The sequence below is a fragment of the Strix uralensis genome, chromosome 1 (genome assembly GCF_047716275.1).
Source record: "Strix uralensis isolate ZFMK-TIS-50842 chromosome 1, bStrUra1, whole genome shotgun sequence".
In the NCBI taxonomy this organism is placed as follows: Eukaryota; Metazoa; Chordata; class Aves; order Strigiformes; family Strigidae; genus Strix; species Strix uralensis.
Genome location: NC_133972.1, coordinates 21,309,906 through 21,335,465, shown reverse-complemented (window position 1 = coordinate 21,335,465; position 25,560 = coordinate 21,309,906). Strand labels below are relative to the sequence as shown.

The window sequence follows — 25,560 nt, the reverse complement described above, 5'->3', positions numbered from 1 at the left end:
AGTCTAAAGCTGCCAGCAGGGATCTACACTCAACACATTTTCCTCCAGCAGCTCTTAATGGTTTCCAGTTTTATCCAACATCTCTCTCAACACAGCCAGAGACCAACCTCATCAACTCCCACCTCTCATGCAAATATCTCCATTTGACTTGATTTCAGTTAGAAATCAAGGGCCATTTAGTAATGTCAATCAAAACGATCATTAAAATGGTGCTTAAGGCAATGCCTACAGAGAGCTCAACAGGACTTCGCTACTCCAGGCACGAAAGAAGCTTTTAAGTAGGAGACTGGAAATGAATCGTGAATATAACTGTGGTGAGATTTCTAGCATTTGCGTAACTGATAAGACCATTTAAAGGTGATGTAGTGCTGGTTGTACCTACAATCATCTTACTGTAACATGGCAATGATGTATGCAGGTGCCACTGGCAGTCATGAAGAAACCACTCCTCGTGGAGCAGGCACTATCAATGAGGAGACACCAAGTTAGATGCTTCCAGGATTATTTTCTTTTTCACAGACATTCGGCAGCAACATCCATCAGAAAAATCGACAAAATTCCATCTTATGGGACAGTCATTGAATCAAAGACACTTCTCAGAAATGAGGCTCAAAAGTGGAAAAGCACTTTGTCTGTTCCAGACCAGCAAAATCCAAGTCCTCTACCAGCTCCTTCATGGAGCACTGGCATGACTGACCAATGCTGCTGTTCCTTCCCTTGGCAGAGCATATTCCTCCACAGGTCCTTCACATGCTCACCTCAAAAGAAGACTGCTCACAGGCCACACTTAGGCTTTTATCTTAATTTATTTCTGACCCTCCTTTGAACTCGCAGAAATGGTAGCATGCATATCATGGCTGTACTGGAGAAGAGTAATTTATGTCTTCTCTTCTGCATCACTGGCCACTTGACCTTATTTTGAAGAAGCTGCTGTCTTATAGCTAGGGGAACTGAGGCACAGAGCAAGAGCTCAGACATTATGAGCACAATGCACATTTTTGACAGAATCTCAGGGCCTTCCCAGCTCTCTTTAGGGAGGATTCACATTTCAGCCTGGGGGAACTCCAGGTAAGAGCCACCCACACTGTGCCCTTTCCGGTATCCAAATCTGAGATGGCCCATCCAGGAAAGTCCCTGTCGGGATCCCAGTTCTGTGAAGAGGGCCACAGGTTAATGTGAAGGGTATCTGGAGGTAAGTGGACAAAGATGACCAACTAACGCCATCATCCAATAAAAGATGTTCTTTGCTGGCACACAGGGTGTTGTCCGTCTAAAAACACCAGAAAGCAAAGATTCCTGTTTGCAGGTGACCAAAAGAAAAAAAAAAATTAATCCCTGTGTAAATGCAGCCCAAATACAGGATTGATCAATGCATCATACCGCTTTAGTTTTTGTGCTTTTTTTTTTTTATTATTATTTCAAGTCGTCTTGGAAGGATTGACATTTCTCTGGGTTTTCATTTCTTGTTGCAAAAGCGTAACAGCATGCATTCAGTATATGTAGCTCAGTAACTGCACACTGAAAGCTTTTTGAGATTTCAGCGGTTGCAAAATAAAAGCTACTAAGGCACTAAGAATTTTTTTAAATTCCAAAAATATGTTTATTTCCTTGCTTTTGCTTTTAACAACTATAGCAAGTAACAAAGAATCCGATCTGCAATAACCTGATCTGTTTCCACAGATATGAAACCCTCATAAAAGGTACTCTCAGTGCTGTTAGCAGCCTGTAAGACAACAAAGACTGAATGAAGATTGGCATTACCAGATCCACTCTTCTGCTCAAAAGAGGCCAGTGGCATTTGATCAGCATTTTCCGAGAAGCCCCAAGCAGCCAAGTTCAGGAAAAGACTTTCGTACCTTGAACAGTGTCTGGAACAACGGGCGGACATTCCTGAATGAAAAGTGTCCTTGTCTCTTTTGCACAGGGACTTTGCACTCCTTAAAATATCTCCATAGAAGTATTGTGGTTTGAGCAGGTAGACTGAAGAGAGGGTCCATCCCTGACTTTTAACCTGTCACCATCACACACAAATAGAGAGAGCAGTACCTGCCAGTAGTAACACAAAATTATCTTATCACAGTGAAGAAAGACCACAACGGATCTCTGTACTTGCTCATAACTGGTAAACTGAAATTTGACCACAAGTAAGGCCATGACCGCAGACAGAGTGACTTGCCTTTTCCACTACAAAAGTAGGTGCAAAAGGTATAAAAAACACATAGAAAACAAAGAGAAGGATGTTTTTTCCTGTTGCTTATGCCCTTGTTGCTCATTCATAAGAACCAGGAACGAAAAGAAAATACAGCTGGATGATTGCAAGGAACAATGATGTTGTCTGCAGGCCCTGCAGACAAACAGTGCTGAGAAGCTGCAGAGCATGGGTCTGCTCTTCCTAACAAAAATCTTGTTTATGCTTTTAGAAGAGCGAAACCCATAGCACAAGGTGTCACACAAAAACCTGCAATGCTACAGAGAAGGAGCTGAATAGTTTACAAAAGGAAAGAAAAAGGGAGTTTGGATTTAGGCTGTTTTCTCCTTGGTTCTGCTTCACCAACCCATCCTTGCATAATGCAGATCAGTACTCACTTCCTTTCCTCAGAAATATTAAGGAACTCCCAAAATCTCCCATGGGGAGGCTGGCTCCCACCTGCTCCTGCTCTGGCTTTTTGCACAAGTATGTATGCCATAACCTCCTCTCCCACAGTCACATGGAGTAAATCCATTCATTTCCTCACCAGCTGAAGCTCACGTTCTCTGCACACAGCAGTCACACAAGTAGGATGCCCATCTTGTGACTACACACTACACTGGCAGAACATTTTGCATTTGAAAAGGCAGTTTCATGAAAGTCTGAACACTGGAAAGAACAGATTTTTGGCAGCAGCTGCACTGGCTAATGATCAACACCTTTTAATCCAACCCTAGTTTGCATTTTGTTTCAGCTTCAGATTAAAACTATTTTAGAGTAAGCACAGCCTATTTTTCAATATTATTGAAATAAAATATTTCATTATTTCACCTCTGAATTCTTACTGAAATTTGATTCTGATGGGGGAAATTATTGCAAAAGTCATCATGTAACCAAAAATTGTAGAAAGAACTCATGGATTTGTCTTACCTAACACACTATTTTTTGTTAACAACCTTAATACAATAAATCCACCACATTGCTCAACCAGTAGCTTATTCCACATACCCATAGGAAATGTGCCAGAATTTAGAAAAAAGGTAGCATTAGAAGGAAAATTTCAGCAAGGCGATGAATGTTACTGTAGAAGACTACCAGACAGAAAAGGAATTTTTTGGTGCTTTTTTTTTTTTTTTTTTTTTTAAATCTGACTTTGTTCATGAGAATTTGCTTAGCAAATGAACTTTTGTTGCTTCTGTAGTGTAAAAAAACCTAGTGTTTTATAGACTCTATCAAAACGGGACTATGTGAATAAAATGTAAATGATCAAACATCAAATTATCATTTATGAAAGGTCAACTCTTAAGTGATTATTATTTAACAATTTGTGTCAGAGACTGAGAAAGCAAGATCAGCACTAGATACCCAAGATTCTGCAGAATTTTTCTTTGTGTGATTTTTTTTTTTTTAATTCCAAGAATGGGTTTGTACAGATGCAGGGCAAGTACTAATTGTGTCATAAGAAGAAAAAATAACCTATCTTCTCTGTAAGGTAATTCATAATAAAGACCTCAGTCATAATATGATATGACTGAATGTGGCCTGGATTTTCAGGAGGTCACAAGCCCAACTCATGAACAGTCATGCCAACATAAACCACTGAGTATGTCTAGGCTTCCAGGTTCCTAGAAAAATGTAAAAGCTCTAGAAAATGTCAACTACTTGTACAGAAATAGCTGTGGAAAAGCTGATACTGCCTAACAACAGAGCAAATAGGGAGCTAGTATCAATGTTCATTTTAGTGACATCTAAAAAATCTGCCATGTTTTCTAGACCTGAGGCCACAAGATCCCACAAAGTTACTGCTTTGGCAAAAGCAAAACAAAACACAGTTTAAAATAAACAACATCTGTGAGATCCTTCACAGCAAAAGCCAGGTCTTCATGGTCGGTGAACAGCACAAGCTAGATGAGCGTACACCGACAAGTGCAGCGGCTGAGGACCTGGTACGTGAGACCTTGTACACACTCACCAGCCAGACGTGCCCTTTGAATGAAAGGACATTTCTCCTTTGTGACAGCAAAGGCATTGTCCCACGCAGACAGACCGCGGTGCACGGGGGCAGAACACAACTGGCTCCAGTCATGTTTGTGCAGACAATGGTCCTGTTCAGAAAAAAACCCATGTTTTAGTACCTGCAGCTTACCAGATGGCTTCCACTGTCTGTACTGGCTTCCTTATCATATTGGGCTGCAGACTTAAACAAGGCTGAAGTAGCCCAACCACGTCCAGCACAACCTATCGACCAGAGTCGATAGGCCCAAAAAAAAAAAAAAAAAAAAAAAAAAAGCATCTTGCATCTGCTACACAGGAATCAAGACTCTGCCCTCCTTTGTAAAACAAAGCATTTTGCAGATGGAAAGTACTACAATGAAACTAAGTATTTATTATCATAGAGACAAAAATCTGTTTATTCATTGCTAGATTTATTGCCTTATCTCAAGACATCAAGAACCGTGCACACTCTTTTACTCATAGCCCAAAGAATTTCATCTCTTTCCACAGAAGACGCAACCAACTTCATAATGCGTTATTCTAAAAACAGCCTTTGGTTTTGAGCAATTTCTTCCCAACATTTCTCAGTCAATGGGTGATTGTTGTCCTGAATCATGAAGGTTTGCAGACAATACCCCTACCCCTTTTAGACTTGCTTGTCCAATTTGCTACACATTTTGACATTTTTAATCGAGCAGGGGGTTTCACCAATTTGCATGAACATACTAAAACAGGTAGCAGGAAAAAACTAAGTACTTCATAAGAACAGCAACATTCTTTCCAAGTCAAACTATCAAATCTTCACAGCAAAAGGCATAGAGCCTGACAAGAAGTTAGTAATCCCCCAAAATCAAACTACACTATGGAACACAGACCAAAGATGTTGAAAGAGCTGTACACCAATCTCAATTGCTGTACCCCAGTTTGCATCACGGAGTGTGAGCTTTAGAGTTCAGGGGGGTTATTTTGCAAAACAAGTCATGGCAAGAGAGCAGCTGAATCAGCAGTCTTAGCTCAGTCTCTTCTACTGAAAAGAGTTTAAAAGCACTGAAATTCCAGCTCAACTTAGTAAGAAAACAGAAGACTTCACCTGAAAGTTTCAGGTGCTGAAACTCAGAAAGATGATCAGATATGCTCACCTTCAAGAGAAGATACAGGGCTAGACAGACCTTAGTCAAACCCAGTACCATTATTCTTATACGCAAAAATACACGTTTATTAAATAAGAAAAAGAAACCAAGGACAACAAATAATATGAGCTGAGCTCCATGTATTTTTGAAGCCCTCAGCCTCAGAGAAGAAAGCACTCTTGTGTGCTGCGCCAATGGGACAGACCCTTGACAAACTCATTACACAGAGAGAGAAGAAACTGTGGGAATCCCTGAATGTTCTTTCACCCACCTTGCAGGACAAGTACAACAGCACGTTTTTATTTCTGAAGAAGGTACTTGCTCACCAGAAACCACAGTGAAACTGAACCAGCCATCATCTAGCCTTATTATTTTGTGAACAACTGAAAACATGTGATGCGTATCGAGGACTGTCAGAAAAAGTATGGTTTCTGCCTCAAATTGCAAGGATAAAATGGAAGGCAAGACAGTGATAAGCAACTGGAGCAAGTACCAGCAGAGCTCTGGGTATTCACAACCTTGCAGTTATGCTAATTTTTTGTTAGTATTTGGATGTATTTTCCCCGCGCTGCACATCCAGCCAGGGGAGCTGAATCTTCACCTCAGTTCACCCCCCTTCTATCATGTAAAATTTTCCCCTTGTAACTATGAAAAACCTGAAAACTACAGATCTCAGCATCATTCACTGTTGCCAGTTCAGTGAGATGGAAGGCCACAGCCTGTAGCTGGCTGGTGGTGGCTGGAGGCACCAAAAGGGAAATTATGTTCTTCCACCACTCCACTGCCAACCTGCTCGGGCTTGAAAAAAGAAAAAAAATAAATTTAAAAAAAAAAAAAACACAACAACAAACAACCCACTATTTACCTGACTCATTATTATGCTTTTCCCTCTGTCTTCACTAGGCTTCTCACCCAGATCATGTTTTGTAACAGTAAATATCCTTGTTCGCTTGTATCTCCATAGTGCTTAAACATCCCCTGTTTCAGCACTTTGTACTGTACCTACAGGAACAGAAGAAACAAACTTCATGCAAGTCAAGTATGCTACTACTGTAATCTCATTTCAGTATCTTCACACAGTGTGTTTTTTTCAGAATTGAAAAAAAAAAAGCCTTTTGGGCAATTTCAGCATAGCTACCTTCTACTCTTGCATCTGAATTACTGGCACCTTTTGTCCAAGTTCTCTATTTCCTAGGATGGGTGAACAAGCTTAATTTTGGGGTGGTGGGCGTGTGTGGTGTGTCCCGTTTTTTCCAATAAAGGACATTAAGAGGAGTTCAAAATTTGGCTAATACTGAAACATCAACTGTCTTAGCATCAGGCAGTTGAAATTAGAAATGATCTGTAGAAGCTCTAGGTTTTCTTCAACACCTCTGAAGCCTTTAAGTCAAGCCAAACAGCCCTGAGAGGTTAGACTTGAAAAAGTAAAAAAAGACCTGCTACAGCAGATACCAACCAGCAGCAATTTTCTTCTATTTCAACTCAAGCTAGGTGGACTCAGTGCTTTAAATAAACTCACATCTGCAAGTGTCTATGTTTGGCTGTAGTCCAAAAAACTCACATTGTTTTAACTTCAGCTTTTGAAGTCTGCTCTGGATCAAAGGACCAAAAGATCAACATAGGAATGCACAGTAGCAGGTCACAGCTTTGACAAAATTTTGCAGGAAATCATGCTAACCCCTCATGAGTTCAGTAGTAGGTTCTCAGGTTCTTCCGTGCACCGGATCTAGCTATTCATGAATAATACAAACCACATCCTAAAACTGAGGGGGAAAAAAAGTCAGAAAGCTTGAAATAAAGTATGTAGAGTGTGTGAAGGATCCAGATCCATCTCCCAGAGCCTAAAGTCTGGGAAGCCTTCCTGGTACAGTGGGGTGTTTAAATATCTGGAAATAAAAATCTAACATGGAGGAGGCAAGAAGGGAGTGCAAACTTTCCTTCTGTGCAGCTTCCTTCTTATCCCACATGTGCCTGCTGTGAAAACAGCAACTAACATTTTCAATAAACAGGAGAAAGGTTACAGCCTAAAGCTCAGCAACAGACAGGGCATGAGGAAGGTTAAGAGTAAGTTTTCCATTTCTTTTCCTCCTTCTCCTCAACAATTCTACCTATGCTTCAGAAGGCCCCTTCACCGGTAGCGCAGGAACACATCCAGATTCTGCACCCACCACACACAACACACAGCCATTCACCTCCCAAGGCAAGTGGTTTGGGGAGTGCTATTGCAGAAGCCCTCAACCAGGGGAGATTTCTGGCTAAATTTAGACTAAAGATCCATAAAAAGTGTTCACTCTGTGCAGCTGACCAAAATTTGTGGGACTTGCGAAAAGGAACCTCTGAATGTGATTTGAAAGAAAGGAGAAAGGCATAAGCAAGCTGGAAGCAAAAGCATCTTCATCCCGCTTGCAAACTAATGACTGACAGGTGGAAGGGGTGGAGATCAACTCCACTTCAGACAATCAGAGACAGAGAAAGGAAATTTTTTTAGTTTCTCAACACATAAGACTTCCCTAGTATGAGAGGAAGAAGCAGCAAGACTTAAGGAAGAATGAAACAGGAACAGAGAATAATAATTTCTTAGCTGTAGCATTAGAGGGATAACCCTCAATTGTTAGGCATTTCCCCACACTGTGCTCAGATTTGTGAGATTCTGGCCCACAACCACAGACAACACTGAAAATTCTCAGTTAATATTAGCATAAAAGCATGAGCCCTACAGAAGCACCAAGTTTAAAGAAAATAGTGCATACACTTACAATGAATAAGGAAACTTAACAGAAAAATCCTTTCAAACCGTACTGGATTTGCACCAGTGTTCAACAAATCCGCTGTACTTAACAAAGGCCCCTTCTATTGGAGTTTCAAACTCAACTTCCAGTTCCATTAGGGAGTCTTTTTTTCCCCTGCCCCATGTCTACCAAAAAATTTTAAAAAGGCTAAATTACGGTCAAGCAGTTGCAAGTACATCACCAAAGTGCAAGATAGCAATCTTATCATGATGCTTGCAGGGAGTCTGCTGTGAACGTGCACTGGGGAGTTTCATGAGTAAGACTGTGCTTCCCATTACAACACTACAGAATTAAAAGTGGGACCTTCCTATGACCCTGGAGTCCTATATATACTTGGCTCCTGAAGGACAGGTGTATGTGCTAAAGCCCAAAACAGGAATTCTTAAATACATTCCCAATTCCTTGGCCACAAAGCCCATACAGCCTACTGAAAGGGGATTGCATTACCAAGGGCCTCAAACAAGCACTGGTTCTCTGAAACCTCCTGTAGGTAACATACACTTTCAAGACTTCCCCCAAACCTGGGGACTCTGGTTCACTACTCACATCTTTGATAACATAGCAAGCAACAGAAAATATCTTCTGAAAAGAGATTTTTAAACATACACACTTTATTCAGCAAAAGCATGACAAAGATCCTTGTGGCATCTTTTTCCAACATTTTCCTATTCAGCCCTTTGCATAAAGTCCCAAGATCATTTCTTCCTGCCTGGTTTTGCCTTCTCATTGAAGAACCATTAAAGCAGACCCCATTCTTCTGTAGCTTCCAGTTCCTTTTGTCACACGATCTTCCAGCCAGGACCTTGAGTCTGGCTACCATGCTTTTAAGTCTTGACCTGCAAGACAGCTTTCTTGCAACTCAGTCATCTCTTTCAAAAAAAAAAAAAAAAACAAAACAAAACGCTGCTGCAACACCTGGATCAGGTCATTCAAGACCTGGTCACCCTTTCAAATCCTTGCTGAGTCTTCTCTATGTTGCTCTGCACCTCTTAAAATGTCTGTAAATCCAGTCTATCAGTGAGGTAAGATGATAACAGAGAGGACACAAAACAGTCTCAGAGCACAAAGATATACTTTGCGTCAGCTGTGGACAAAGTGATAATTGGCTTACATATGTTAGCAGTTCAGTTTAACTTCAGTTAGCGGTTGACAACTTTCCTAACAGTAAACTCTAGAATAGCTTGCCTAGGGAAGCCCGGAGTCCCCATCACAAGAAATTTTGAAGAACAGGTTAAACGCACTGGGAATACTTTAGATACAGATGACATTGGCTTAGGGTAGAGCAGCACAGGGCTAGACCATCTCACAAACCTTTTATCTTGTATTATCTGTTAAAATGGTGCCTGCCATCTGGAAAAGATACATAAAAGAACAGATTAAAGAGAAAATGTGGGGACTGCACATCAAACAGCAGTTCCTTTGGGAAGTTACGTTAGAGCATTTGCAAGCAAAAACGGGAAGAAGATGCATGATTGCAAAGGCAAGTAACAGAAAAACATTCTCAAGTAGTTTCCTGCTGATACAGAGACAACGACCAGTAAATAATCAAGCTTCTGTCAGAGGCTCAGGTTAGGATCTGTAAGCACTGCGAGCTATTTGCTCAAATATGGATGGATTTCCAGGAACAGCCTCCTAGGAAAAGTGTCAGAATATTCATTTTACACAGAGATACTGTTGTCCCCAGTGATTTCAATATATCCAAAATGAGAATACAAGAGGACTGCAGTAGCCTAGTCAGCCATCCGATTATATCAGAGTGACCAAGTCCACTCAAAGAGAGTAGATTCCTTCCCCTCACAGTCCAAACTTAGGGTTTTGTTAACAGGTCGCCTTCTCAGCCTGGACAATGCAGTACCACCTCCTTCAGAGCACACTGTTAGACACTGGATTCTTCTTCTGTAATTGCCATTTCTGAACACCTGACATGTATTTGTCAGGTGGATAGTGTTTGCTATCCAGTCAAGAGGTTTATTTCTAGACTTAGACTCCTCCAAACATTCAAACTGTGCAAATATATGAGAATTTCAGCAAAAAACTGCAGAAGAAAACCATAGGCACTGTGAAGCCCCCAAAGAGATGGGAGAGCCTGGAGACAGGGGAATTACAAAGGGCATGGAGTCTAAAGGGGTATGGACAAGGTCAAGTCTCAACCCTGTGATTTGGGGATTATGAAATTTTGATCAAGATTTAAGGAAGGTACATTATGAATATAAGGGAAAGGGTAGTTCCATGCATAGGTTAAGAAAGAGAATTCAACCATATAGTATACACTGTTTACCAGTTCATGTTCACCTACTTGCTCATTCATCCCAAGTAATCCCATTTAAAGGCCTTCCTTCATGCATAGGCAGGATTACAGTCTAAGCTTACAAACCCCACTCCAGGACTGGAAAAAAATCTGTGCTAAATTGACCCCTACAGCACACTTTACAGGCAGATTTCAAACAGCACTCCCCTACAGAATTGCAAAGATCACACTTACCTTCCAGATGGGACCAGTGTAAAATCTCCGCTTCTTACAGACTGATTTTGACTAAATACCAGGTTTGCACTGGTCCACCAAAATCAGAATACTGTGCCCACTATTCAGCTGCTGTGTCAGCAACGTGCTTGCAAATTCCCAAGGACAGGCAGCAGGATTTGAGGAGCCACAATTTTAACATTAGGAACATTCCTTCTTGCCATGCCTTCAGAAGGCAGCAGGCTTCACAAGACAGACCACCCCACTGAGCTTCAGCATCTGGAACAGATCACACAGCCACACCACAGATATTTGCCAGGGTTCTGGCAATGTTTTCACACCATGCCCTTCAAAACCAAATTGAAACTAGACCCACCAGTACCTTCACCACTGGGTCAAGGTGAGACAGCTATCTCCCCACAGTCCCTCTTCTCCTGTGAATTTGTCCTCAATCAGAAGGTTTCATTCTGATTTCATTTCCGCCCCCAGACACAGCTGCAGAACTACATTTGAGGATAGGTTAAAATAACTAACCTGCTCGAGACTACAAAGGAGTAAATGCCAAGCTGTCCCATTTTGTATCACATACTCAGTCCCAGGAGGACTGCATGCCAAGGCTAAGAAACCTAGAGTAAGTCCCTGCCATGTAGTAGCAGCAGTGATGCGGGCACAGTGACCCGGTGTGTGGCATGGGCAGGGCAGAACACCCTGCCACAGCACCCACAGGTGCATCCTTGGGTAAAGCAGCAGTAAGTGGCAACAGGTTCTTCTTGGTAGTGCTGTACTCTGAAGGCCTCTTGTCACAGAGACCTCCCTTCTGCATACTCAAATACATACTGCACCACTTGGCCACCTCTAGCAGTGTTTTCACATAGGCAAACCAGGAATAGGAATCAGGGCCCCAACTTTCAGTTCCTTACTGTAGGCAAGAGATCACTTCATTGAAAGCAGTAAATAGACAGGTGTGTTAATGAAGCTATCTAGAGCGCTACTTCAAAAGCTTTAAGCCCATTTTTTCCATGTTGTTCTTGTTATTCTTATATCTAACCAGATACATATTTGTAATCCTTGATGCAAAGCCCTTCTGCTTGTAATATTACACAGTTATGGCAAAAAGTGAAGTCTCATGGATTACACTACATTTTCACAAGTAAAATGTAAAAGGAAATGAAGTTAGACTGAGAGCCAGGGGTTCCACTCCCCTCACAACACTAACTGCCAGAAAAATAAAAATACTCCTGGCTGTTAAAGAACTCAGCTGTTGTAAAAATATAAATAGTACTGTCATTCTGCACACTCCAAGCCACAAACCCCACAACTGGTATGAAACTAATTTTGTTCCATTCCTTCTTTTCAAGGCCTCTCTGAGGTAATTAATACTTCACAATAAACTTCTTGCAGAGCATTTTCTGGGGTCTGCATATGGATGATGCCAACAAAAATAAAATCTGGGGTCAGAGCAGACCATTTTGTTCCAATAATGAAGCATGTCTGGTACTGAACACACAGCCTCTAGCCATTAGACTTTGCACTTGAGGTGAGAACTTAAGAGTTGAACCTCTCTGGCCCAGATGAACTGCACGTGTCTGGTTTGAAAGCCCAAATACGTCAAACACATAGCAGAGATGTAGACACTTAAGCGAGTGATGCTCCTTTTCACACTCTCCTCTGGTGACAGTATCAGTCCTCGTCAGCTGAGAAGAAAGAGTCAGATTTTTACACTGGCCATCTCAGAAAAGGGTGGCACCTCCAGGGTCCATACAGCCCATGACAGCTAATTTGTTTTGCTTTACTTTGCACACATCTTCATAACATTGTAAACAGATGAGACACCAACAAGAATAACTCCGTATTCATAAAGACTTTACAGCCTCATTTCTCCCTTAATACTGTAACTGCTCATAACTCTTCCCCCTCTCCTTTTTCCTTCTCAAACACACAGAGGAAAGATTTAATCTTTAAAGAACCATTTTAATAGTGTCAGACAAAAATCAAAGGAAGAAACCACAGATTATGAAAATACTTGATTCCAACACCTTAATCTTTTGCTGTTTAAATCTCACCAAGGAGTTTGCATGATTGACATGAAAACCATAAGAATCAAAAGAAGATTCTGTCTGCTGTTGAAAGTCAGCTTTACTGACAGAGATTGTGCATCTTTGCAAGTATCAGGCACTTACAAAGATCATCAGTTTACTGGAACAAAACAGAAGATGTGAATTAATGACTAAAAAAGAATTAAAGTTCTTTAAATTAAAGTCTTCCACTTCCAAGGTGCTGGCCTATGAAAACCAGGTACTCTAGGTCCTTTAAAAAAAACCAAAACCACAAAACCAAAAAGGATCCATTAAAGGAAAAATGGCTCATTTTAAGACTACATTCTGCAGACAGGCTAATCAGAGCCTATGGCCCAACCAAAACAGCCTAAATTTTACCTTTGTCCTTGTACTTATCAATTTACTTAAAGTCTTCAGAGATAGCAGAAGGGAAGCAGTAAATTCGCTTTCCGAGACGGGACAGATGCAGACTACAAGGTCCCTCTCCACGTTACTGCTGTTTGGACCAGCTTGCATTTGAGTGCTCTCTTCCACAGCTCTTCTCACTGCTCCCGTAAGAAACCAATGGAAAATTTTCCAAGGTCACTTGCACGGAGATGAAAAAAAAAATGAGGTCCACTCAACATTGGCAGTGAGTCCATTCAGACTAAAATGCCATTGACACTAACCAGGTGATACAGTCAGATGAAAGTGTCTAGTCTATTGGCAGCTCTGACCTACCAGTCCACATGAGTAAAATGAGCAAGCTAGCAAGACTGTGCAAGTCTTTTGCAGGCTCCTCTCCAGTTGCAAAACATGGTAAAAAAATGAAAGTGTAAGAGGGTTTCTGTAATGTAAGCAGCCTACAAGGACTACATTTTTACCAGACTGATGTAAACATCACCTTCCAGTTGAGTTCAATTTCACAGTCCAAGGCAAATTCTAAAGCTACAGCTTTTATTTTTTTTAAGAGAATTTCAGTATTTAACTCTGACAAATATATTAAAAAAAAAAAAAAGAGGTCCTAGAGCTTAAAAAGTTGCCTCAGCTAAACAACTTACTGATTAACACTTGAGTCTTTAAAAACTAAAGTATGGTTTGAGGGAAAGGGAAACAAAGTGCAGGGGAAATAAGGAAATACTCAAATCGTTATAGATGGTTCAGCCATATGTCTCTAACAAAGAGTTGGGGGGCATAATTTTCATACTGTGTGGTTGCATTGATATTAGGTTTGTCTACAAACTCTATCTCGCACGCCTGGGTGCTGCAAGGAGAATGCTCCAGCTCCAACACTGTTATATTGTTTGGCACTGATGAAACGAGTATATTCCCTGGAACAAAAAGAGTCAACTGAGGACCACGGGCCGGCCAGTAGCGACCAAGATTAAAGCCATTGATCCAAATCTGCCCCTGTTAAGAAAGAAAGAAAAAATAATTAAATTTTATTAATTTGACAGAGATCAAATGACAAAATAGCTTTAAGCATAACGCTCTTCACATAGTAACTGAATTTCCTCCATCTTTCAGTTTGACAGAACACAAGGATAGAAAATCTGTTCAAGAAAATGCTAATGACAGTCAAAAGAACCTAAATTCCCTGATGAGTTAAAGTCAACATTAATATTTAAAAAGAAAGTGGTCAAATACTGCAGTAATTTCAAATATGACAATGCTTAGAAAAACAGAATTGCAGGTTCCTGGCACTGAATTTTGCACCAAGTTTAAGACCAAAACAAACCTGAAAATTGTATTTGCTTGAAGCTGAATGTTAAAAGGAGAAAGAACTCACAAAAGAAAAAAAGCAGATCTTAATTCTGTTGTGGATCTCTGCACAACTGTAAGACTATACTATCTCGGTAGTCCCTTCCTGTTGCATGATTTCATGAAAAAGATACAGCTTGTCTAGACATAAGAAATGCAGATGTCTATTATACTTATGATAGCTTAGTCAACAAAAGAACTTGTGAAATCACACTGCACAAGAGTACCGTATTTTGTTGTAGTTACCTACAACCATTAAAATCTTTGAGGGTCTGCTAGCATTAATTTAACGTCAATGAAATTGTAGTTAACTTCGCATACAAACTCTTTAAACTTTTTATCATGGAGGTGGCCAGAAACCCTAGTTCAAAATACTGTTCTAACATTATAAATACATTAAGTTCAAAAGATAAAACAAAATTGGGCAAGGGGAAAAAGAAAAAAGAAGTTATTTATACACCACAAAATCGACACGCTGAAGTGACACAAATGTGGATTTTTCCAAAAGTCTATAATTGGTGAGCTGCAGAACGTTTAGTAAAACTGCAAACAGACTCCTACTAAGCTGAGCTGAATCTTGGATTATTAAGCAAGACAGAAGGGAGGATATACAGCTGATTTGGACAAATAATCTGCTTTTACTCCTCCTAAGTGTCCTTTTACCATATGTCAGACAAGAGTTCAGTGGACAAGAAAAGTGATGGGAATAGATAACTGCATCTGTGTTTTCCTTCTTGCTTTGACCTTTGGTAACCAAAATATAGAGGAAAACCAAACTGACTCATGGTATTGATGTACACTGATAAAAATAATAAAATAGTCTGAATCAGTGGAAAGTAAGGACTTTTACTGCACATAGTAATTTCTAAAACTGTCTGGGACAGTTGAAATCAGAATAATACTTTAAAGGACTTAAGAAGCACAATTGTAATACAGTGAGTATTGCTGTTCAAGCTGGTTTGGGGGTGTTTTCCTTGTGTTTTCTTTTTCAAGAACTTATGAAAACAAATTTTATGAAACTCACAAAAGAAATTTTATAAGGAGTTGGTACATTTGCAAATGCAGGTGAGTTATTTCAGCTCTGTATCCACTTCCGTGGTACAAGATCCTATCTTGCACAGCTCTGCCAAGGTGTTAATAAACTTTGACCTCAAACTTTTTTTTTCCTTTTTTTTTTTTTAATCAACTTTATCTTGCTTTGTGGCTTGTTTTTGCTGTATTAAAAGGCAAGAAAAGAGCTATTTATTCAAGCTCACTACTTTGCTTCTGTAGCAGTTTTAGCAGAAAATATGGCATTAATGCAATCTCCCCACACCCAAGATGAATTAGTGGGTGTACGCACTCGACAGTAGCCTACCTACTATAGAGAGTGACCGTAACCCTGTGGGAAGTAGGAGTTTACTGTAGGAATCAACCGCATTAGTGTTCTAATGCAGGAGATACAATCAGACAGGTCTCTGTTTCTGATCTTAGTCACTTGTTGTAACTCATTTTTCCAGTAAAGCTATGAAGTTAATATCTCAGTTCCAAACCGTCCTTATTAACGGTCCAGCTTCTAAAGACTGCACGGTCAGGAATCTGTATGCCCTAAACCAGCAAATCATGACACTATACACACTACCAATAAATATGCCCTAGACAAAATAAAGGAGAGGGGGATTTCTATCTGCAGTAACAAGACTTCCTGTGACAGTGTCAGCAACTACAGCTCATGATTCCACAGAAATCAAGAACAGTCCTAACTCCAAATCCTCTTTTCTGTTGAAGAAAAAAAGTCTGACAAATCTAACCATATAACCAGGTGCATGCATGCTGAAGGGCATCATGCTTCCTCAAGTGAGGGTGGAGGTTTTATTAATGGTTAAGGGATTAAAAACCACTGAAGGCAAGCAAGCTACAACACAGGTCATGACTGTTAATGCTGCACCCTTCCTTCCAGGCTGTCCAGCAAGCCATATTCCTTATCTTAATATGCAAAGGCAGGACCATCATCAGAACTACATGTTTTCATGGGTTCACAGAATTTACTGTAAAAGTCTCAGATTCCAGTTCCTGTGCAAAGAGCTATTTTTGGATTTTATTTGGTGATTGTGTAAGATGTGCACATATACAGGAACAGGGACTAAGTCAGGCTTCCTCATCCAAGTTCAGTGCCAGAAACACTAAGTGCTTACAATGAATCAGTCTTCTGCATATTGGGAAGTGCTTTAACCACTACAATACTGTAGATAGATCACCAGCAACTCCTTCTCCTACACTATTTTAATAGCAGTAAATTAATTGTTTCGGAAAGGAATAATTTTGCTCCCTAACACTATCACAGGCACTTCCCTGAAGCCTGGACTTAAATGTTTAGGCCTCCAAGACGAGTGGCACTTCAGTGCATACATTCTGCTCTCTGTGCCTCCCACTAACTGGTTGAGCTGGTCCTTACCCATTCTGCATGCTGGCTGTTTCAAACATGGCACTGTGAAAAAACACACTCTGCAGCTCTAGCTATGCTCCAGCCCTATGAGAAGTTCCCATTAATGGACATCTGCCCACAAACTTCTCATGGCAGTGCTCTCTGATCCATTCAGTCCAGTTACAGGTAACCTCCGGGAGACAAGTAGTAACATCTTCCATTCACTGGACCAGTATCTATGGGTACAGCACCAGCAGTCATGTCCAACACTCTCTATGCTTTGTTACAGGATCCACAGTTCCTCACACAGCACTGTAAATATGTTCTTAGTTACTTTTAATCCATTAATATAATCAGGAAAGTGTCCTGTGACATCTCACTTTTTCCAGAATAAAAAACTGTTTTATCTCAAGACATATATTCACTGTCTCCCTCCAAAAAGCTGTTTCTGCTCCACATCTCAAGACAAAAAACCCACAAAGAAATGCAGCATTTCTAAACAGCCTGACAGTTCATCTTTCTCACTGTTGAAAAACAAAGGGGTTTGGGTTTTTTGTGATGCTCTCCTCTCTAGACCAATACCATGTATCTTTTGAATATATGTTTCCCTTCTCTTAATGGTTTATCTCCAGATTCACTTTAAGCAAGGAATCCATTTCCTAGTCGTTTGAATATATTTGAGACACCTCACCACTACAACCAACTTCTACTTATGCAAGAGAGGTGTACTTTGACTGTCCATGGAAGTTTCAGTAGCTTTCTGAGTGGACTTCAAGATTTTACAGCAAAAAGTTGTACCTTTGTCCAGCCAGGAAACTTGACATAAGTGTCTTGAGGCAAGTCTGGAATCCCTCCAGGAATTGAAAGTCTACCAGTGTAAAAAGTAGGTGCTTCATAACTCTGTGGATTGCCAACACATCTCTCTGGTCGATCAAGGTGGCCATTAATGTCATGGTTCACTGCTCCATCTACGTCTAGAGGATAGATTTCCCATTCAACAAGTGTATCTTGATCAAGAGTTAAATTTGAAACTAGACCCTAGGAGGAAGAAAAAAAATAAACCCAAAATACAACATAATTAGCTTCATGTTATTGAAGTTATTTGGCTGGAACTATAAATCAGTCAGGAATAAAAACTGAATCAAAGCACTTGCAACAGCTGCCAATCTGTGTATGAAAAAAAACAAGCATCTGGTCTTCAAGTTATAAGCTTTTGTGAAGAATAAAGGGTTTCATTTATTCTCTGTGAAAGATCTGTTCCTCTTCAAAGTTTTGAGCTTTCACTGATGCCCATGATTTTTTCAAACTTTCTTCCTGTAACTGTGAAAATTTCTGTTTTGCTCTAATGTGAACATGATTCCAAAACCTGGGGCTTAACAAAAAGGGGAAAAAGCATGCAATATCGTAAGTCTGAGATACCATCAAGAGATCTGGTAACACTGAGTCACTAACCCAAGACATTAACCTGAACAATAGCAGAAAAAGCAGTATTTACTTCCTACAAATCTTCTACAGCTAACATACAGTATCACAAAATCAAGGCACATGCTTTGTGACCCTGATTCAGTGAAATACTTTAAGCTTACAGTCAGCTTCGAGCCCAGAGTCCTGTTTCATTTCTATGGCACCATGTGTGCAGCACACCAGGGTACTCGCACAACAAATGCAAAAACAAGCTCAAGTCATGATTTAAGAAGAGCGTAAGGAACATTAAGTTACTCCTGCACGCATCCTAATTGTGTTGTAGTAATAGTTTCTAAAGCGATGTTTCAGTACAATGCAAGGGGTTGATTTTAAACCAACGCTGCTACAGCCATATAATCACTTGAACAGACCCTGCATAGAAGCTGTTTTTCAGTGCAACTTAAGTTCTCTTGCAAACACCGTATGTCAAACAGGAACAAGCAAAACCACATTTTCGATGGCCTCAGAAGGCTGATACTATATCATGTGCCTGTTCTGATGTCTAATAAGCATTACACTGACTTCACAAGCCTCATCATCGGTACAAGCACTAATTGGTTTTCTCTTCCTTTACCTAGATGCCCACTTTACAGAACAGGAACTTATATCAAAATAAAATATCTGCAGAGTTAAGTGGCAAAATTTTTCTATACAACCTAGACTTTACTCTGTGTAGCAATGAACTGAAGTAATGCAACATAACTTTAGACCAAACTTTCTAACCTGCCTCCCTAAGCCCACCTTTAGGCACTACAAACAGTGTGTTTTCAAGTGACATGAAATGCCTAAGCATTCTTACTTTGGTCTGCATAAGAATGCATATTCAACAGTCCAGATAAGGATATAAATTTTCCAAGTAAAACAAAGTTATAGGTGGCAGTGAGCATGTGAAAAAAAATAGAAAAAACAGAAACCACACTCTTCCTTCCTTTGTGTCTTTCAACAACAAGACTTAGATCAGCAGGATGTTTTAAAACCAAAATCCTTTTAAGATTCCTTCCCAAAAGCTAGATGCCTAGTTCTATTTCAAACTCAAAAAAAGTGATAAAAAGACCAGTCAAACAAAACCCAGAAAAGCTATTCTATTTGCTTAAAAATGCGAGGTTCCATGAGGTAGTAACCTCTTCCCCTGAAGTTATTTTTGAAAGCACAAAATATCTAAAACCCAAGGTGTAACTATTCCCAGTTTTCAAAATCAACAGAAAGAACAGCATGAATGAGGGATTCTGAGAAGAAGCAATGCACATATTCCAAAGCTACCCAAGAAAGGTTGCCTTCTCTACATGGAAGGATCCTGCTTTTAGAGGATTATTCTCACAATGTACATCTATTAAACTTGCTTTCACTCTTAAATCTTTAAAAGGTTGAAACCCTGGTATAAGTGTGAATTTCAGCTCAACCACAACACTGAACACCTCCCTAATTCAATCTCCAACTCGCTGTTACCTTTATTTAGCACTAAGCACATAGGTTTCCTTATCACCTGGTCTGTTATTAAATAAATAAACACCACATTTCTGCTGCCTCAACATGAAGGCAAAAGACATGAACTAGCTGCCCTCTCCTGCTACTCAGATAAAGGCAAGGTACCTTGAAAAGACAGTATGAACAGAGTTGTCACTACTGCTACCCACTGAATTTGTACGCCACAAGCACAGAAAAGCCTCAGTTGCTGGTGCTTTTAATTCAGAGGTTTTCATACATCCTAAAAGTTTCCACATGTATTTAGCTTGTTCTAATTGGGATTTGAAGAACTGCATGCTTTCCAAAATGTAACGCGGGGAAACTGCTTTTCAATGTGGTGAAAGCCTGTAGGCTACCAGTTTAGAAAATGCTGAGTGTTATATTGTTTTGCCTTAACTAGAGTCTTAGCATACTTGGAGATATACCCAGAAATCCTCACCACAACACACTTAAGGTAACTGGTCAGTTAAGACTCCTTTAAACAAAGTCTCAGCTTCAATTCTTCTATGCTGCTTAATCATAACCAATATATCCTCCTTCAACAATGCAAACAACTCACGGCAGCAAAACACAAGTGTGAGAGTGGGAGTTTCTGCCTACTGGTGATCTTGCAAGTCTCTTCCCAGTCTATGACTTATGACTGAACTAGATTCTCTAAAAAGCCCAAACTTGACCAGAGCTTGTGGTCTCATCAACGAGGCTAGTGAAGATGCATTCACACTTGAGTTTATTTTTTCCCTACTTATAACCTTAAAAAAATTCTACTTCCTCACACACATGTCTTTGCTTGATAACTAAATGGTACTGCTCCAGCACATCTTTCCTGTGACGTTTATTCTTCTCGTGCTCTTTCATCCAAATTAACCAATAAACACTTTGGACAAGTATTAATTCTGCTCTGAGACACCCATCACAGACAGAATTTAGGTTGAGAGGAAACAGGAGCTTCTAATATACCTGGCATCACCCTAGCACCAAAAGGCACCAGACAACTATTAATCTGGGCAGTCATTAAACATTTGACAAGCTTTCTGAAAGAACACCACCAAATCTATTTAGGCCAAGTCAAATCTAGCAGTTAGGGGGCTGCAAATCTCTTCTTAATTGTAAAGCTTTGTAATTATTTCATTATTACTTGTGCTCTCATAATATAGAAAACTGAAAAAATAGCGTGCTGTGACACTGAACACAGCACAAACGCAACCCAAAACTGGCTTCTACAGCACTTCTCTCTAGCAAATATCACAAAGCACTGGGGATCCCATTAAATCTAAAACCAGAAAAGTTTCCTTTTTGCCCCTGCTCTTCCTAGTGTTACATTAGTGGCACCTCCACTGTGTTGGGTTTACACGGCGAGGTTTCAGTAGCAGGGGGGCTGCAGGGGTGGCTTCTGTGAGAAGATGTGAGAAGCGGCCCCCATGTTGGACAAAGGCAGTTCCAATCAGCTCTAAACCAGACCCACCGCTGGCCCAAGCTGAGCCCATCAGTGACACTGGTACTGCCTCTGTGATAATGCATTTAAGAAAGGGTAAAAAAACCCCAAACTGTGTAGCAACTGTGAGAGAGGAGTAAGAAAAATGGGAGAGAAACAGCCCTGCAGACACCAAGGTCAGTGAAGGAGGGGGAGGAGGTGCCCCAGGCATCAGAGCAGAGGTTCCCCTGCAACCCATGGTGATACAGGTTGACCCCCCACAGCCCACAGAGGTCCATGGTGGAGCAGATCTCCACCTGCAGTTTGTGGATGACCCCACACTAGAGCGAGTGGATGAGCCCTGAACAAACCTGTAGCCTTTGGAAAGCCTGTGCTGGAGCAGGCTCCTGGCAGGACCTGTGGACCCATGGAGAGAGGAACCCACACTGGAGCAGGTTTGCTGGCAGGACTTGTGACCCCATGGGGGACCCATGCTGGAGCAGTCTGCTCCTGAAGGGCTGCACCCTGTGGGAGGGACCCACGCTGGAGTAGTTCATGAAGAACTCGCTCCTGTGGGTGGGACCCCACGCTGGAGCAGGGGAAGAGTGCAAGGAGGAAGAAGCAGCTGAGATGAAATGTTATCAACTGACCACATCCCCATTCCCCATGCCCTTGTGCTGCTCGGGAGGAGGAGGTAGAAGAATTGGGAGTGAGGTTGAGCCTGGGAAGAAGGGAGGGCTGGGGGGGAAGGTGGTTTTAAAATTTGTTCTTATTTCTCATTATCCTACTCTGTTTAATTGGCAATAAATTGATTTCCCCGAGTCGAGTCTGTTTTGGCCGTGACAGTAATTGCTGAGTGATCTCCCTGTCCTTATCTCAACCCACGAACCCTTCATTGCATTTCCTCCCCCTGACCTGTTGATGGAGTAGGAGTGATAAAGTGGCTTAGTGGGCACCTGGTGGCCTGCCAAGGTCAACCCACCACAGCCACTCATGCAGGGAGGTAACAGTCACAAAGTATAGCATGAACCCAGAAGCATTCAGAAGCTTTCTAATAATTATCTCTAACACCTGATCACTCCAAGCCCGAACTGGCACTTTTGCATGGTAAAGCACCCATGAAACAGCCTTTCCTAGCCACACTGAAAATACTGCAAGGGTATGCTGCTGACAAATGAAACGGGGCATGGAGAGAGATACAAAAGTGTGTGTGTATATATATATACACACATATACACACACACACACACACACATACAACCCTCGGATTCACACACCTCGAAGTACAACCAAGATCTAGAACGATTTCCAACCCATTCTTGGAGTTGATCCAAACAGCTCTGCACATTTTAAAATGTTAGCTGCAGATTCAACTCAAACTGAAAGTCTTGTGGGCGACACTCTGACTAACATAAGTGAACCAACAAAAAGATTTAAAAGACGTCTGTCAGTTTTGAATTCCACGTTGATTTTGGTGACTGGAAAAACTCATATGAAAACTAGTGAGTAGCTATATTTTGAGGTAAAATTACAGCTGTGTAAGCCTGATCTTTTCGCTGTAACCCACTAGTTTCTTTTTAACCTGTGGAAAAGAGGAAAAGCCACCACAATCCAGTAACTCAGTTGATTTTACTTACCTTAAAATCATTATTGTATCTACCAAAGTTGACTCGGCCCATATTCTCTACCAAGATGTCCAGATTTGCTCCAGCCATCCCAGTTATATTTATCATAAGTGATTTGTCCCTTTCAAGGACACCTTGAGGAACCTATATGAATTACACCAAGAGGAAGAAAACGATTATTGAAAACAAACAAAACCCTGTTACTTGTCTCTTCAACTTGCATGAAAAAAGAAAGGACAAAGGAAACAAACAAAAAAATTTCCACACACAAAAAAGCTGCTATGTCAATATTCACATTTCACTACATCAACTGGATGTGCTACTAGGCAGCATTTTTCTGACACCACCTCTTTCCTTAGCTGATTTCAACTAACTCGGCTGTTAGAATACTACTGGTTTTTGATGCCCCTGATTCACAAAAAGCAAGTTCTCAAATTTAGTCTTGTCACTGAAAAGATTTTGGCAGTATCAGTGATTAAAAGGGGCTTCATCTTCTAATTAAGCTTGCATCAATATTTAGTTTTATTTATTTCCATTCCCACAACATAAAGAAGAGTTTGACCTGGACATAAAGGTGATGAGAGTCAACGCAGGTCAAAGATTAATTAAAAACAGGCTATCAAAGTCCATGAATTGATAGTAATTCTCATTAAGCAGGAACAAAACCCTGCATAAGAGAAGACAGATAAAAGTTCACATCCTGTACAATAAGCTGCTTTATTTTTTTTTTAAACTTGCGGTCATAAGCCAGATTCATAAGGTAAGACATAGGTTCAGGCTTCCACTTTACCCCACCCTCAAAAGGAAAAAAAAAACAAGGGAGAAAAATAAAAAAAAGAAAAATCTATGGAAACACTGTAGAAAGCCACCATATCATTAACATATTTCATGAACCTGCAAGTAAACCCTTCTTCTAGGTTGTTTCTTTTTTTTACTTAAGTCATGACTCTGTATCAACATTCAAGTATCTCAAAAATGGAAACAATTACATTTTCCTTAGACATAACAGACAGGTGTATTTTCTGAAATACAAATATGAACCTTTAGTACAAATCCACTGTGTGCTTCCTTACTTTCTTCATCTGATTAAATAAGATTATCCAATAAAGTTAGCTGGAGAAAGGAGAAAAAAAAAAAAAAGGTGGACTGTATCCATGACTTTCGTGAAGGCCGCTCATGGCAGAAATGAATACCAGCAAACACTATTTACCCCATCGACAGAGACATAGGCACGATCATGGACTCCATTTAAAGGTGAAGACAGCTGTGTGGGCTCCGTACAGTTTTTTGGAAGCGTAGTTCTGTACAGTACAAACCCAAAATACTAAGAAAAGAAAAAAAAAAAAAACAACAGATTAATGAACCAAGTCATTCTGTAGCTTCAATTCAGGTCATGAATTAGAAATATCCCACGTTCCTGCCTATGCGCTTGGACTGAAACATTAACTTTCACTTACTTCAGATAGCATCTATCACAGATACCAGCTTCAGATTAGAGTTCACTTTGACCTTTAAGTAACGGGTGTAAATTCCACAGAGCTTCATTTTTAAAATGTTTCATCAGAATATTTACATAACTTTAAAAGATGAGGGTCTTGGGTATGAAGGTATTTCCTCAATAAAAAAAAAAGCAGTAAATGACCAACAGTATTATTTCTTCATTAAAATCAATTAAAAGATAGCTGGAAATCCCTTCAGAATTGAGTTCATATAACAAACTTGAAAGTGCACTTGTCACCCTGTGCCCATAAATTGACATATTCATCAAGTCAGTATCACCTATTTTAAAAACTACCTGGCTTACATCAGGAACATTTCGGAATATTTTTCACTAAGTTCCCCATCAGGAAAGAAAAAATGAAAGTCATAGTCATTAGATTTGGTCTCATCACAAAGTGAAACACAAATCAGAAACAAGTCAAAAAATGCATCGTCTCTTTCACTCAGTAGCCACAAAACCATTTATATTCTAGACTTGGATTAGAACATAACCCTGGCAGGAAGAAGTGAGAGTAAACCATTTCCATTCTGCTATAATTATTACATTTGCAATGAGGTGACCCGAAAGAGTGGGTGGGCAGCAAGGGAAGGAAAGAAATAAAATTAAAATATACTAGGAAGCTCCACCATCTGCCCTCTTCTCTCAGGAGGCCATTAGAAATTACATCCAGCCACAATATACTACCTGCAGCTTCTCTCACAGCTGGGCTGGGCTTGGGAAAGAAAAATCTAGCTTCAAACCCCTACTTGACTAGTGCTGCATCCCAGGCATCTGCTGAACTGCTCCCTGCTCTTCTCCCTCCCACAGCGACTACCAGCATCACATTCCAATTAGTTTATTTTAGCTGCAGACAATTAGCACCCATGCTCCAGTTTCTGCTAAATTCAGCACAGAAGTGACCAAGGAGTTACATAACCTTAATGGAAAGACAGAGTACGGCAGTAGCAAGGGAAAGATCTTTGACTGTGAAGGAAGATATGGAAAGTCACCAAAATTGACAGGGAAACTGATGCAGAGACTGACAGACAGGGATCATAGGGGAGAGTGGGCAGCAGAAGGCACAGAAAAATGCAGAGAAAGGTGTTTTTCCTATCTTAACCAGCATGGTGAATGACCTTGACAGTGGGTTGCAACAACTCCAAGAGGTTGCTCCCAAAGGTTTCTCTCACTGCATTCTCTTGCCTCACCATACATGTAGTAAAAGAAAAGGACTATAAATAAGTAGGAGGACCACAGAAGTGTCAAACAGATTGCATTTCCCAATCTCCAGACCCCCCAACTTGTATGACGAAGCACTGTCTCAGCCACTGTGCCCACCCTGATAGAGGGTA

General features: G+C 40.5%; 1 protein-coding gene and 1 long non-coding RNA gene across 2 annotated transcripts in view; both read right to left on the bottom strand.

Annotated features, from left to right (window-relative positions):
* Window positions 1-485: 485 nt before the first annotated feature.
* Window positions 486-4,136, bottom strand: LOC141939393 (uncharacterized). Its single transcript, XR_012627572.1, has 2 exons — window positions 1,857-4,136; window positions 486-1,296 (listed from the first exon to the last, which is right to left on the bottom strand). It is a non-coding gene; the product is annotated as an uncharacterized LOC141939393 (long non-coding RNA).
* A 4,557-nt stretch (window positions 4,137-8,693) lies between these two features.
* The window catches only part of GLB1 (galactosidase beta 1), a 50,811-nt gene continuing 33,944 nt past the window's right edge, over window positions 8,694-25,560 (bottom strand). The window contains exons 13-16 of the mRNA XM_074858996.1: window positions 23,939-24,052; window positions 22,741-22,872; window positions 17,563-17,802; window positions 8,694-14,009 (exon numbers count right to left, since the gene is read on the bottom strand). Coding sequence (XP_074715097.1) covers window positions 13,749-14,009; window positions 17,563-17,802; window positions 22,741-22,872; window positions 23,939-24,052 — 747 coding nt within the window. The 3' untranslated portion in view covers window positions 8,694-13,748. The remainder of the gene's footprint in view (window positions 14,010-17,562; window positions 17,803-22,740; window positions 22,873-23,938; window positions 24,053-25,560) is intronic.